Genomic DNA, 12916 nt, shown 5'->3' with positions numbered 1-12916 from the left:
GGGGGGAAATGTGGAAACTTTTATTGCAATAAAATAATTTATATGCAGACACATATATTATACACACACACACTGTAAAAAGGAGCGGTGTTTTAAAAACTTGCCAACAGAGAAAAATAAAGGGAAGGGCTCCGTCTTGCAGCAATCCTACTTTAGAGGAAAGTCCCTAACCTCAAAGTCTTCCCTTTATCCACTCATTTGCTTCACTGAGACTTTTAGGGATTGTTCGTGAATACTGCTGCAATTCAGGTAGCTGGTTCAAAGAAAGGACCTTCTGAACCAGCTGAAGGATTTCTAAAGGGAACAGGTGGGATGCTCTGCTTGTCAGTGTGTCAGGATTCCCATTGGTCACAAACACTGTTCCCAGGAGAATTATTAGGAGGAAGCAGAAGACAGAGCATCTTTGAGGCTGAGTGACAGGGCAGTCTGTCCCAGAAATGTGCATGGCCTGCTTGCAGTGGTTGGCCAGCTTGTTTCAATTTGGAGGCTTTGTTTTTTGTAAAAGGAAGAGGGGGGATACCTTTGTCCATATTGCATTTTAAAGACGGGATGACACCCTTGAAAACTTAAAAAGTCCTTCTTCTTTAGCAGCTGATAAATGGCTCCAGGAAGGTGGGGCGAGTATTTAGCCCAGGTGCTTGCAAAAATCCTTATAAGGGTTAAATATCACGGGGGGGGGGGATAACCCCACCACCTTCAACAGTTATGCCTGAGGTGGGAAAGTTGTGGATGCAGCTGGCAGCTTTCAGCCAAAAGTACAGCACCGAAACCTCGTTGCTGATTAAAATACAAGTTAAAAATTGGGTTTTGTACATCTCAAAATGGGAATTTCTATGCATTGGCATTCCACGAAACAGGGACTGTGTCCCTTCACCAGTTACAGGCTCCAGAGGATTGTGGGAGATTCTTGGCAACTCTTCGAAGAGGCTGGCTATTTCCTTTGCCTCCTATCTGTCCCCTTCATCTTCAACAGGGCTTCACAAAGTCAAAAGTAGAAAAGTGGAATTTAAAACCGTCTCGTTAAAATACTTCTCAAAGAAAAAAAATCTGTATCTTTGGCATCCGTTTGGCACTGCCTTCCGCACAAGAGGAAAAACAAACGCAAGGCCTCATTACAAAAGGGAAGATCAAACGAGAGGAATGGTTTTTGCTGTGAATTAACACCGCAGATAAAAGTCCCTTTCGGTGTCTTCTGGAAGGATTCCATTTCCTTCCTAGGCTCAGGAAAGAAAGCCAGGTGTGTCAGGAGTTCACACGTTCTCCTACTAAACCCAAGGGGACCCACATTTTCCAGAAGAAAATGGAGGAAGCCAAAGATCCAATGTTCCTGTGCTGGTTTTGTCAACAGGTGCCCACACAGACACACACAGAGAGCACCCAGGGAAGAATGGGTCAGCGATGCCACCTAGAGGCCGAATGAGCAGAAGTTCCGGCAGGTTCCGCTTGTGAAGGGGCCCCACAGGAACCAAGCAGGAGCCCATCCTAAGCGAGACACAGCTTGTGCATTCAAAGACCCCAAAGGGGCAGCAGAAAAGGCTCCTCAGTGGGGGAGAGATGTTTGGGGCGCTTGTGAGACACACCTCCCTGTTTGCAAACCGGGTGGGCCGCCCCGTTCAGTATATGGCTTCATCTATGTTGTCGTCGCTGTCGCCCCCGAAATCTTCACCGTTGTCGAAGTAGGACATGATGTAATCTGTCTCCTGTTGAAGAAGAATAAATGGGGGCAGTGGAGATGAGAGTTTAGAACAAGCTTTCGCTAAAACCAACAGGTTCAAATAACAAGGGGATTCCCACTCAACATTAGGAAAACCTTTCTGAGGGTAAGAGCTGTTTGTCCGTGGAATGGACCACCTCGGAAGGTGGTGGACTCCCCTTCATTGGAGATTCTTAAACAGGTTGGATGGCCACCTGCCAGGAATTTTTAGCTGTGATTCCTGCATTGCAGTGGGTTGGACTAGATGTCCCTTGGGGACCCCTTCCAACTCTACAGTTCTCTGATTCTATGAACCTGGTGCTCCTCCAGATGTTCTGGACATCCTGGCTTTCCGAGGTTTCATCAGATGTGGCCCACACACTTTCTAGCTTATCCTTAAGGACGAGAAGCACAATCCTTTTTTCTTTTTTTTAAGGAAACAAAATGTAAATATCTCGTGCCTTGAATTTGCTGGTCAACGCTGATTTCTCAGCTTTAAAAAGTGCAGATATCCAAAACCCTCCTGCCAAATGGATCCCAGTTGGATGCCTCTCCAAATTTTAGGGAGCAGAGAAACCTTTCTGGGATGGCACTGCACACACTTTTTTAGCTAAGGAAAGAAGTCTAGTGGTGGCGTTAGCAAGCGGGGGCTGTGCAGGGAAGGCTGCCTGAACCCATCAACTCAAGAGAAACGGCAGGTTGCACCTCTTGCCAAAGACGGGTCTGTGTTTCTGATTTTTGTCCTCCATACCTCCTCAAATTCTTCCTCGTCGTATTCCTCCTCCTCCTCTTCCTTCCCTTCTTCTCCCTCTTCTTTCTCCTCTTCCTCTTCAGACGTCACCTCCTCCTCTTTCTTTTCCAAAGTCTAGGAAACAATTGAAAAGTATTAAGACACAAGCTTATTATATCACAATTTCAAGGGAAGACTCCTAGCGCTGACAACATGATCTGAGACCCAAAGGAACCATCACATGAACTGGGTGAAGGGGGGAGGAGTCTTCATTCGGCCTCCTGTTCTCCATCCTATTATATACAACTCACTTCCGACTTGTGATGGATCTCACTGTCTCTGATTGATTCAAGATGAAACTTCATTTGGTCCAAAATACAGCAGTCAGATTAGCAGCTGGGGTTCCGTTTAGATCTCACATATAATCCTGACAGTTAGAGCTGTTTGACGGTTGAACAGATGACCTAGGAAAGTGTTGGGCTCTCCTTCATTGGTGATTTATAAACAAGAGGTTGGATGGTCACCTGTCAGGGATTCTTCAGCTGTGATTCCTGCATTGCACGGGGTTGGACTAGATGACCCCTGGAGGACCTCCCCACTCTACAATTCTGATTTACCCCCTGTTCTAAAACAGCTACACTGGTTGCCAGTTCATTTCTGGGCCTAATCCAAGGTGCTCACAGTAGTCTTTAAAGCCCTGAACAATGCAGGCCCCAGATATCAGAAAGACTGCCTTCTTCCCTACAGACCAGCCCTCTTGGTAGCTCCTCTGCTCTCAGAGGCTCAGGGATGGTGGTTACGACCCAAGAGGTCTTCTTTGTGGTGGCCCCTAAACTGCGGAACTCCCTCTCTGCGGAGGTCCGTCTGGCACCTTCACTGTACAGCTTTTGGAGAATGTGGAAGACACACCTCTTCACCCTGGCCTTAATGTTTCTGAAAGCCAGTTGCTTTAAACTACAGGGGAGGGCAAAAATGCTCTTGTCTTGGCTTCCCAGAGGCATTTGGTTGGCCCCTGTGAGAACAGGATACTGGACCAGATGGACCATAGGCCTCATCCTGCAGGCTCATCTTATGTTCTTACCTCCAGCTTCTTGATGGCTTCTTCTTTGTCTACTGGCAACTGAGTTTTGCGCCTGGGGGTAAGGACGGTGGCTCCTGTACAAAAAGAGACCATCAAGTTACAGCAGAGAGAGGACAGCAGGATAAATGCTGGAAGCTGCTTCTATACCAAAGCCAGACCATTAGTCCACCTGGGACATTCCCATCCGCCACTGAGGATTGAACCCATGACCTTCTGCACACAAAAGATGCCCTACAGCCCTTGCATACATTTATATCAGCACACCAACATTTCCTGAAAGCTGCCCTTTTTCCCCCAGGCATAATTCAAGGCTCCCACAATCAACCATGGGAAAGATCTCAACATTTTCGCTGTTCCCCTCCCAAAGCTACAATTCCCAGAGCGGTTTAACAATCAACCCCTCTTCTCAGGGAAATCTGGGCGTCGTAGCTCTGTGGGGAATTTGTGGCCTCCTCAGCACCCTTAAAGAAACTACAGCTCCCAGAATTCTCAGGGGGAACCCACAACTATCTAAAGTGGTATCATAGTGCTTAAAATATGTGGTGCGAATGTGGCCTCTCAGCTCACAAGGGGCAAAAATGAGAGTTCTGGGTTCATCTGCTTAACAGAAAGCCATGGCATGTCCCAGAATCCTTTGCAACACACAGGGGTTCTTTGGGACATTAATGTGGCGGGGCAGAAAACTTTGAAAAGTGGCAATTTATAAAATCCTAGTACGGTTAGGCCCATCGTACCCAAGAGACCACCATCTTCTCCCTCACCCTCCATTTTGAAGACCCACCAGCCAAGGACATCCTCTTAATGTGATCATTTCTGCACCAGGTTTGGGCATCAAGGGCAGAAGGTTCTCTCAGGCCAACTTGCCAGTTACAAGACTCTTTCCCACCTTGGATTTACAGAGGCCTCAGCTCTCTTCGGAAGGATGACAAACTCTGCCTGTCTGAACTCATCTCCCTGGCTGAGGATTAAACCGGGAAAGGGTGTGGGAATTCTGAGCGGAAATCTGTCACTAAATTCCCCATAAAACTGAACAGTAAGCTGCGTAAATGGGGACTTGGGCAATTCAGGAAAGAACCCTTGTAAACTGGCAGAGGCAGCATGGTACAGTGGGCAGAGCTTTAAGCTGTGCACACATTATCGGCTTAAAACGGGGTGGGGCTGTTTCCACCCCCTCTGTTTCAAATCACATTTGCATACTGTACACAGCTGGGTGTGCGTTTCCAAGTTGCCAAGTCCTGTCTGTCCGCACACCCGCGGGTGGAGAGGGGGCATGGCTGTCTTCACAGAGGCTGCGTGGTGCAGTGGTTAGAGTGACTTGAGGTCAGTCACTCGCTCTCAACCTAACCTACTTCACAGGGTTGTTGTGAGGATTAAATTTGGGGGGGGGGGGAGTGAGAACTATGTAGGCCACCTTGAGCTACTTGGAGAAAAAGGTGGAATATATAAATGGGAAATGATATACAATTAATTGAAAAGGATGTTTAAAATAACATTTGTTTTTATAAAAAAACCAGAAGCTTTTCTTTTGGGAACTATAGGGGCAGAACTACCTAAACTCTATAGAAATTTATTTATGTATGCAACTACAGCAGCAAGAATGCTACTTGCCCAGCAAAGGAAGAATGGATACAAAAACTTATGGAATATACAGAAATGGCAAAACTTACCGCAAAAATAAGAAATCAAGATAACAAATTCTTATCTTGATTTATTTATTTACAGATAAATTATAAACAGATAAGAACACTGACAGGATTATTGTAATAACCTGCAATTTCATAAGAGTATATATTTAAAGTAGATAATAAAAATGAGCAAATTAAATGAATTTGGATATGCAAAAAATATTTAAAAATAAATTTAAGGAACCACAGAAAGAGGGGGAATGAAGTCAAATTTTGAAATGTTAAATTGATAGTAAAACTAATGAAATGTGTAAAATTGAAAATTCCTTTAAAAAAAGGAATATATAAATGCAAGAAATAAATAACGCTTATGGGGAAGGCAGCTTTTCTCAGCAGGATAATATGGATTGTGGCTGATAGTGTGTGTACATTGCTTCTTAAACCAGTGGTGGGGGCCCACTGGATGCAGATACTTAAGAGCTGGGTGAGCAGAGTGCTGCCATTTGAGTCGCAGAGATGAAGGATCAAATCCCTGCTCTGCACCTGGGCAATTCTGGGCTGGGTAAGCGTAAAAGTCAGGAAAGGGGGGTTTCTGTTGCTGCTGTTCTGACTTTAGCTTGAACGCTGAGAAGTACTTACTCTGCTTTTTAATCTTCCGCACCCGGATCTTTAATTCTTGGGGTAGCTGTTTCCAATCTGCAAATATAAATAGCCAAGCAAAATTTAACTACTTGGGCACACGTGGAAGGCTGGATTTTCTTATAAAATCCATCACTTCTGTACTTCAAAACCATTTGAAATTCCTAATAACACCATTTATTTCCCCCCAAAAAAATCCCCCCCAAAAAACAACAACCCAAGTAGGAATTTTGCCTTGTGCTTTAAGCAGGGAACTCTATCTGTGTATACCTTACACAGGTCTCATTCATCCCTGCTGGCAAGGTGGGCTGGGGGAATAATGTGGGGTGGGGAGACAGGATCCTACCTTGGCCCTTCAGTGCCCACTGTTAATATGGGGGTAATAACATCAGCCTAACTCACAGGTTTGTTGTAAGGGCTGCAATGTGATGATGCATATGGAATGCAACTGTACCCTCCAAACGACCTCACAAATGATTATTACTCATCTCTTTCAGGCAGAAGAAGGAAGAAGAGTTTGGATTTGATATCCCACTTTATCTCTACCCGAAGGAGTCTCAAAGCGGCTAACAATCTTCTTTCCCTTCCTCCCCCACAACAAACACTCTGTGAGGTGAGTGGGGCTGAGAGACTTCAGAGAAGTGTGACTGGCCCAAGGTCACCCAGCAGCTGCATGCGGAGGAGCGGAGACGCAAACCCGGTTCACCAGACTACGAGTCTACCGCTCTTAATCACTACACCACATTGGTTCTCACACCTATATTTCCAGACGCCTGCATACATTCAGTACCATCAGAGTAGGCCCACTGAAAATAATAACTAACTTAGGTTGATTAATTTCAACAGTTCCACCCTGCAAGCAACTTATGTCTCATCTGTTTCATGGTTCTATGTCACTTTTACTGTTTCATGGTATGTTTTCACCAATTTGTACTTGGAGGGTTTTGGGGGTTTTTTTGTAATGCAAAACGATATATAAATATATTCCAATATATTTAAGGCAAGGGGGAAAAGGAGCCCTTGAGGCTGGTGTGGGATGTGCAAATATCCCAATGAATACAACTAAATAAAATATTCCCCGACTTACCAGGACTCCACTCAATGGCATTGTCAACAGGAGTGGACATCTGATACTTGTCGGAATAGCGTTCCACATCTGGAAAATGCAGGATGCAGACAGGTTTCAAGAAACAAGCCATTCTACCAACCCACACACAGATGTAGGGACTTGACTAAACAAGGTGTGGCTAACTTGTGGTTCTCTTCATGGGCCGGCCCTCTTTACACACCAAAACTGCCTCCTACCTGCCCCCATATGCAACAGGCCCTACCTTATTCCTCCCCTTACCTCTCTGCTCTTATGACTCGAGACAGGTTTTGTTCTAATGAAGGCTTCCTCAACCTTGGCCCTCCAGATGTTTTTGGCCTACAACTCCCATGATCCCTAGCTAGCAGGACCAGTGGTCAGGGATGATGGGAACTGTAGTCTCAAAACATCTGGAGGGCCAAGGTTGAGGAAGCCTCTTCTAATGGTCTCCAGCATCCTCAGAACAACAAAAGAACATAAAAGAGCCCACTGGATCAGGCCAATGGCCCATCTAGTCCAGCCTCCTGCTCTCACTGTGGTCAACCAAACACTCCTGGGAAGAACAGCAGCAATGCTTGCGCAGTTTCCAGAAAACACTGTTCCCAATCTAGCCACTGACATTTCCCACCAGGTGCTACCCACATATTCTCAGGGCTGTTTAGAGACCCCAGAAGTGTGCTTTCAAAAGAAGAAGAAGAAAGTTCTTGATCCTCATTTTGTGTGTGCCCAGTATCCAATTCCTCAAGTGGTCACTGTGGAGCTCAAAGAGCCTTGATTCTACGAGTAAAACCAGAACCTGGAATTAAAAAATAAGTTTGTCGAAGAATGAATGAACAGTTCCTGAAAGCTGCCCATCGCATCTTATGATCCTCTCCTCTGGGCTTTTGCTCCTCCGACCAGGAAGGTCACCCAGGCTGGTGGATCACAGTAGAAGATCTCTGCTGTGCTCCGCTGAACAGAGGTCTGTATTTAATATCAGCTTGGCCAATGACCTCTTGTCAACATAACCTGAAGCTGGCTTTAGGCCAGTGAAAACCAGCCACTCGATAGGGATCTAGGAATCCTGAAATTTAGAGAGATTTGGGGTTTAGAGTCACTGGGTTTGCACACACTGATGACACCAAGCGGCCTCAGGTTAACAAGGTGTATATGACACCACAGATGAAAAGGATTTTACAACCCAGAGAAACTCGACTTGGGGGGATTTTGCAATATCTCCGGGATGCACCTGCCTATAGTAACATGTGCAGAGGAGGGTGATGAAGGTGACGAAAGGTCTGGAGACCAAGCCTTATGAGGAATAGTCGAGGGATCAGGGTATGCTCAGCCTGGAAAAGAGGAGACCGAGAGGGGATACAGCTAAACAACAGGGAGGTGGAGGAGGAGGAGAAGAAGAAGAAGAGGAAGAAGAAGAGTTTGGATTTGATATCCCGCTTTATCACTACCCACAGGAGTCTCAAAGCGGCTAACATTCTCCTTTCCCTTCCTCCCCCACAACAAACACTCTGTGAGGTGAGTGAGGCTGAGAGACTTCAGAGAAGTGTGACTGGCCCAAGATCCCCCTCAGCTGCATGTGGAAGAGTGGAGACGCGAACCCGGTTCCCCAGATTAGGAGACTACCGCTCTTAACACCACACTGAAAGGAGGGATTGAAAAATGGGAGTGAATCTGCTCCTGTTTGCCTGTCACTGCCCAGTCCTCACAGCAAGGTCTGGGAATGATGCGGCCAGATGACATAGGTCACATCAGCACCTTACATTCAAAGCACGATGGTACCACTTGAAGCAGCCATGACTTTCCCCCAAAGAATCATGGGAACTGTAGTTTGTTAAGGGCGACAAGAGATGGGATACCCAGAATTCCCTGGGAAAGAGGCATTGATTGTGAAAACCGCTCTGGGAATAGACCAACAACTTGGGTGGCCTTAATAGAAGGATTAGGCAAATTCACGGAGGAGAAGGCTACCAATGACTATTAGCCATGATGACGATGTTCTGCCTCCAGGACCAATGCCAGCTGGTGGAAACCACTGGAAGGGAGAGGGCTCTTGTGTTTGGGTTTCCCATTAGAGCATCTGGTTGGCCACTGGGATGCTGGACTAGATGGGGTATTGGCCTGATCCAGCATGCTCTATTTATGTTCTTATGACTTCCTTCCCCCTCCTTCAAAAAAACAAACCCAAAATTCCTATCGGTGAACGTTCTGTGACTCTGAAACAGGTCAGGGTAGGGTAGCGATTAAAAGATGGCAAACTATTTTTGCCCGTTGATATTTAAGAGGTGGGTCAGCTGTTTTACTGTCCTCCTAGCAGAGGAGGAATTCTGCATTCTTCTTCGCTGGTGGGTTTTTACGGTTGTTGTGTTGTTGTTTTTTTACCTTTCTTTGGTGCAGAAGGCTTGATGAAGTACGGCAGGTTCTTCATAGCACCCCTCAGTTCTTGTTTCAGGGCCAACATGTATTCAACCTCCTCTCCTGTTTGCAGTGGAACAGGTTTATATTCTAAGGGCTGTACAGGGAGAGGCAAAGAGACATGATAAGGTAACCTGCCTCACAGGGTTGTTGCGGAGATGAAATGGGAAGGGGAGAGGACCAGGTACGCCACCTTGAGCTCCTTATAAATGCAATAAATAAATATGGAAAATTTTACTGGATAAATTAATATGTCTGATTTTTCTAGACAACCCTGCCCACCCCACCCCCTGGCAAGATCAAATTAAGAAAAAATGTAATATGGATTACAGTATAAATAGAAATAACACCACGCAGCTACCCTATGAACAGTATTTCAGGATTCAGGTTACGTTTATTTAAAGCACAATATATTCTACTGGTAGGATTATAAATATTCTATTTAACATAATATTTGATCTACTATAATATTCAATACTACAGTTTCCTTTAGAGCATTCATTGTTTTATATAGCCTATTTTATATACCGTATGTTTTAAATCAACATTGCTTTGGTAATACACGTTTGATATGGAATGTAAATAAATATAATAAAGGGGGGGAGAGAAATTAAGAAAAAGCAATCCAGACTCACAGGAAACAGTGGGGATGGTTGGAGGGTGGGTGGGGGCAGAGCCTCCCCTTTTCCGATGCCCACAGCTTCAACGTTGAAGGTCATGTGACCGCCGCGGCCCCTCCCTCTGCCGCCTCTTCCAGCCATGATTGGTCCTCTGGGTAGAAAAAGGTACTGATGGTTTTAGGAGAGGTATTGTCAGCAGGCAAAATCTGTCACACAATATAAGGTGAGAGATATAAATTACTTTTTACATCTTGCTTTTTTGCCAGACCGAGTCTCAGTTAAACACAGATAAAATACCAGGGAGTAGGCCCCAGAGGAGGGGGAAAGCACAGGACATACCGTAATTTTTGGAAAATGAGCACTTGTTGCAGAAATGGTCCTAAATTTATCTCATTATTATGAGATATATGAGAATTTAATTTATGCTGGATTAGACAGATGTTTGGCCTGCACGGCAGTTATGAAGCTCAGTTGTGGTTACAGCATTGCCGTGTAACGTAGCACGACAGCATGTGGCCAGATACACACAGCCGAAGGAGGGAGCAGAGTCATGGGGCAAAGGTGACTTGCACCTTTAATACTTGTGTAAGGGTGCAGGGGGATGCGGGTGGCGCTGTGGGTTAAACCACAGAGCCTAGGACTTGTTGATCAGAAGTTCGGCGGTTCGAATCCCCACAACGGGGTGAGCTCCCATTGCTCGGTCCCTGCTCCTGCCAACCTAGCAGTTCGAAAGCACGTCAAAGTGCAAGTAGATAAATAGGTACCGCTCCGGTGGGAAGGTAAACGGCGTTTCCGTGCGCTGCTCTGGTTCACCAGAGGCGGCTTAGTCATGCTGGACACATGACCCAGAAGCTGTATGCTGGCTCCCTCGGCCAATAAAGTGAGATGAGCACCACAACCCCAGAGTCGGTCACGACTGGACCTAATGGCCAGGGGTCCCTTTACCTTTAAGGGTGCAGGAGTCCTCAATTTTGCTTCTCTGGCCTCTCAACCTGAGGTGGTTAAAGCTGACCATACCAACAAAGGTGGGAGATCTCTCTCTGCTGTGCCACCTTTCAACTTGTGTTGGATCTCTGGGAAACAAGCAAACCCTGCAAGTGGAAAGCTAGCAGATGGGGCAAAGGGGTTTGCTTGGCTTCCTTGCTACTTGCTCCCTTGCAGGGAGCTTTCCCTATTTAAGCTGACTTTAAGATGCATCCGAAAATCGAACCAGTTCCACATTAGATGTTTACACTCTGGACCTGTGGCATTTGGATCGAGCCAGCCCACCGTGGGACACACGCACACAATGTCACCCACGCCACGCTGGGCGACTTGCCCTTCGGGATGGCAGGCTGTCCTTCAGAAGCAAGCCGTAGCTGCAACTGCAAAAGGAAAAATGAGCCGTAGCTCAGCGGCGGCGAAGCTGCTTTGCATGCAGAACTTCCCAAGTTCGATTCCTTGGTGGGAGGGCAGGAAGTGTCTGAGATCCCGGAGAGCTACAACTGCCAGTCAGTGTGGACAATATTGAGCTAGAAGGGCCGGGGGTGGTCTGACTCGGTGCGAAGCAGCACCCTGGGGGGGCTCCCCTTTTCTCCCTTATTATCCCATTAGTCCCTCTCCTCCACCAAGAGATGGGCGGGGCTCCTTCCCAGGCCTCTCATTGAAGAATGGACCGGACCAGCTAGTCCATCAATCCAAGACCTCCCCCCTCCCCGCCTTTACCTCAGTTTCCCCTTTGCAAGGCCCACGTGGGGGCGGGGTGGGGGGAGGCAGCGGCTAGAGCTGCTGCCGGGTCCTTCGAAGCCGGATACGCAACGTTCGAAAGGGGCGGAGCTCCTCGGCGCGCGGCCAATAGGGAGGAGGGTAGGGAGGAGGAAGAGGCGTGGCTTATGAACTTGTGAATGGGGAGGGTGTCAAGCTGGTTTTTGTTCCCTTGGAATCATTTTTTTTTTAGAATCGGAAGGAACCCAAATGGTCATTTAGTCTAACCCCCTGCAATCGGGGAGTGGGTGGAGGCTGGTCTCCCTGTATAGATGCAATCAAATCACGCAGCATGTTTTGGCTGGAAGTAAGTGAAGAAGCTACCTTCTGTAACCTTACTCAGGAGTAAGAGACATAGGGGGCTTACTCCCAGGTAAGCGGATCTAGGGTTGCAGGCTTACGCAGAACAAGTCCTTCAAAAAGGTGCCGGCCGCAACCCGTGCCTATGTAACTTAGGGTGCTCCACTGAGCACAGGGGCGCTTACTTCCGAGTAAACGCGCAGGGGATCGGGGCGCACCAATTTTCTCTCCCCCCCCCCCCCCAGAAATAGTCAACCGAACTGAAGCCTTGCATCGTGCATTTACCTTGAAACCAGCGATTGGGATTTACTCCCGAGTAGACCTGTCAACAGCAAGCAGTTAATTTATCGGCTGATACCTCTGTTTTGTCAGCCGTTCCTCTCGTTGTTGCACACACCAGGGATAAGAGTGGGTGCAGATTTTTTTTTTCTTTTTAACGAAAATGTTTCTTGGCATTTATCAAGTGATTTGTCTCCGCATTCCAAAGTGCTTCTCTCCTACACACCATTAAACCCTTTACATATTATTTCCCCCCCACTTTCACATTTTCATTCAGATATAGGACATGGTATATTAAACGAAGTGTGTGTATGGGCATACATATAAATATCATTTAAATATATTAAAATTGAAATTCATTTATATATTTAACAGTGCAATTCTATACAGTTGTTGTTGTTGTTGTTGTTGTTGTTATTACCACACACTTCATTACCACCCCCCTTATCCTGAGGTCCTAGGGCAGGTTACAACAATTAAAAACAACAATTTCAAAGTTCACTTTTATACAAAATTTAAAACAGTTTTAGACAACTTAAAATTATGAAATAAGGCATGTTCTGAAAATATACCGTATTTTTTGCACCATAACACTCACTTTTTTCCTCCTAAAAAGTAAGGGGAAGTGTCTGTGCATGTTATGGAGGGAATGCCTACGGGTGGCATGCCTACAGATTTTACTCCTCTAAAAACTACCTGTGTGTTATGGT

General features: G+C 46.3%; 1 protein-coding gene across 1 annotated transcript; it reads right to left on the bottom strand.

Annotated features, from left to right (window-relative positions):
- POLR3GL (RNA polymerase III subunit GL) lies at positions 1 to 11691 on the bottom strand. Its single transcript, XM_081893127.1, has 8 exons — positions 11589 to 11691; positions 9900 to 10090; positions 9232 to 9361; positions 6856 to 6924; positions 5769 to 5825; positions 3505 to 3578; positions 2445 to 2558; positions 1 to 1700 (listed from the first exon to the last, which is right to left on the bottom strand). The coding sequence occupies exons 2-8, from the start codon at positions 10023 to 10025 to the stop codon at positions 1614 to 1616; spliced, it is 657 nt and encodes a 218-aa protein (XP_081749253.1). The 5' UTR covers positions 10026 to 10090; positions 11589 to 11691; the 3' UTR covers positions 1 to 1613.
- Positions 11692 to 12916: the final 1225 nt, after the last annotated feature.

Source organism: Podarcis melisellensis, assembly GCF_964234715.1.
Source record: "Podarcis melisellensis genome assembly, chromosome: 16".
NCBI lineage: Eukaryota > Metazoa > Chordata > Lepidosauria > Squamata > Lacertidae > Podarcis > Podarcis melisellensis.
The sequence above is the reverse complement of the archived record's forward strand: the minus strand, read 5'-3'. Positions and strand labels throughout refer to the sequence as shown.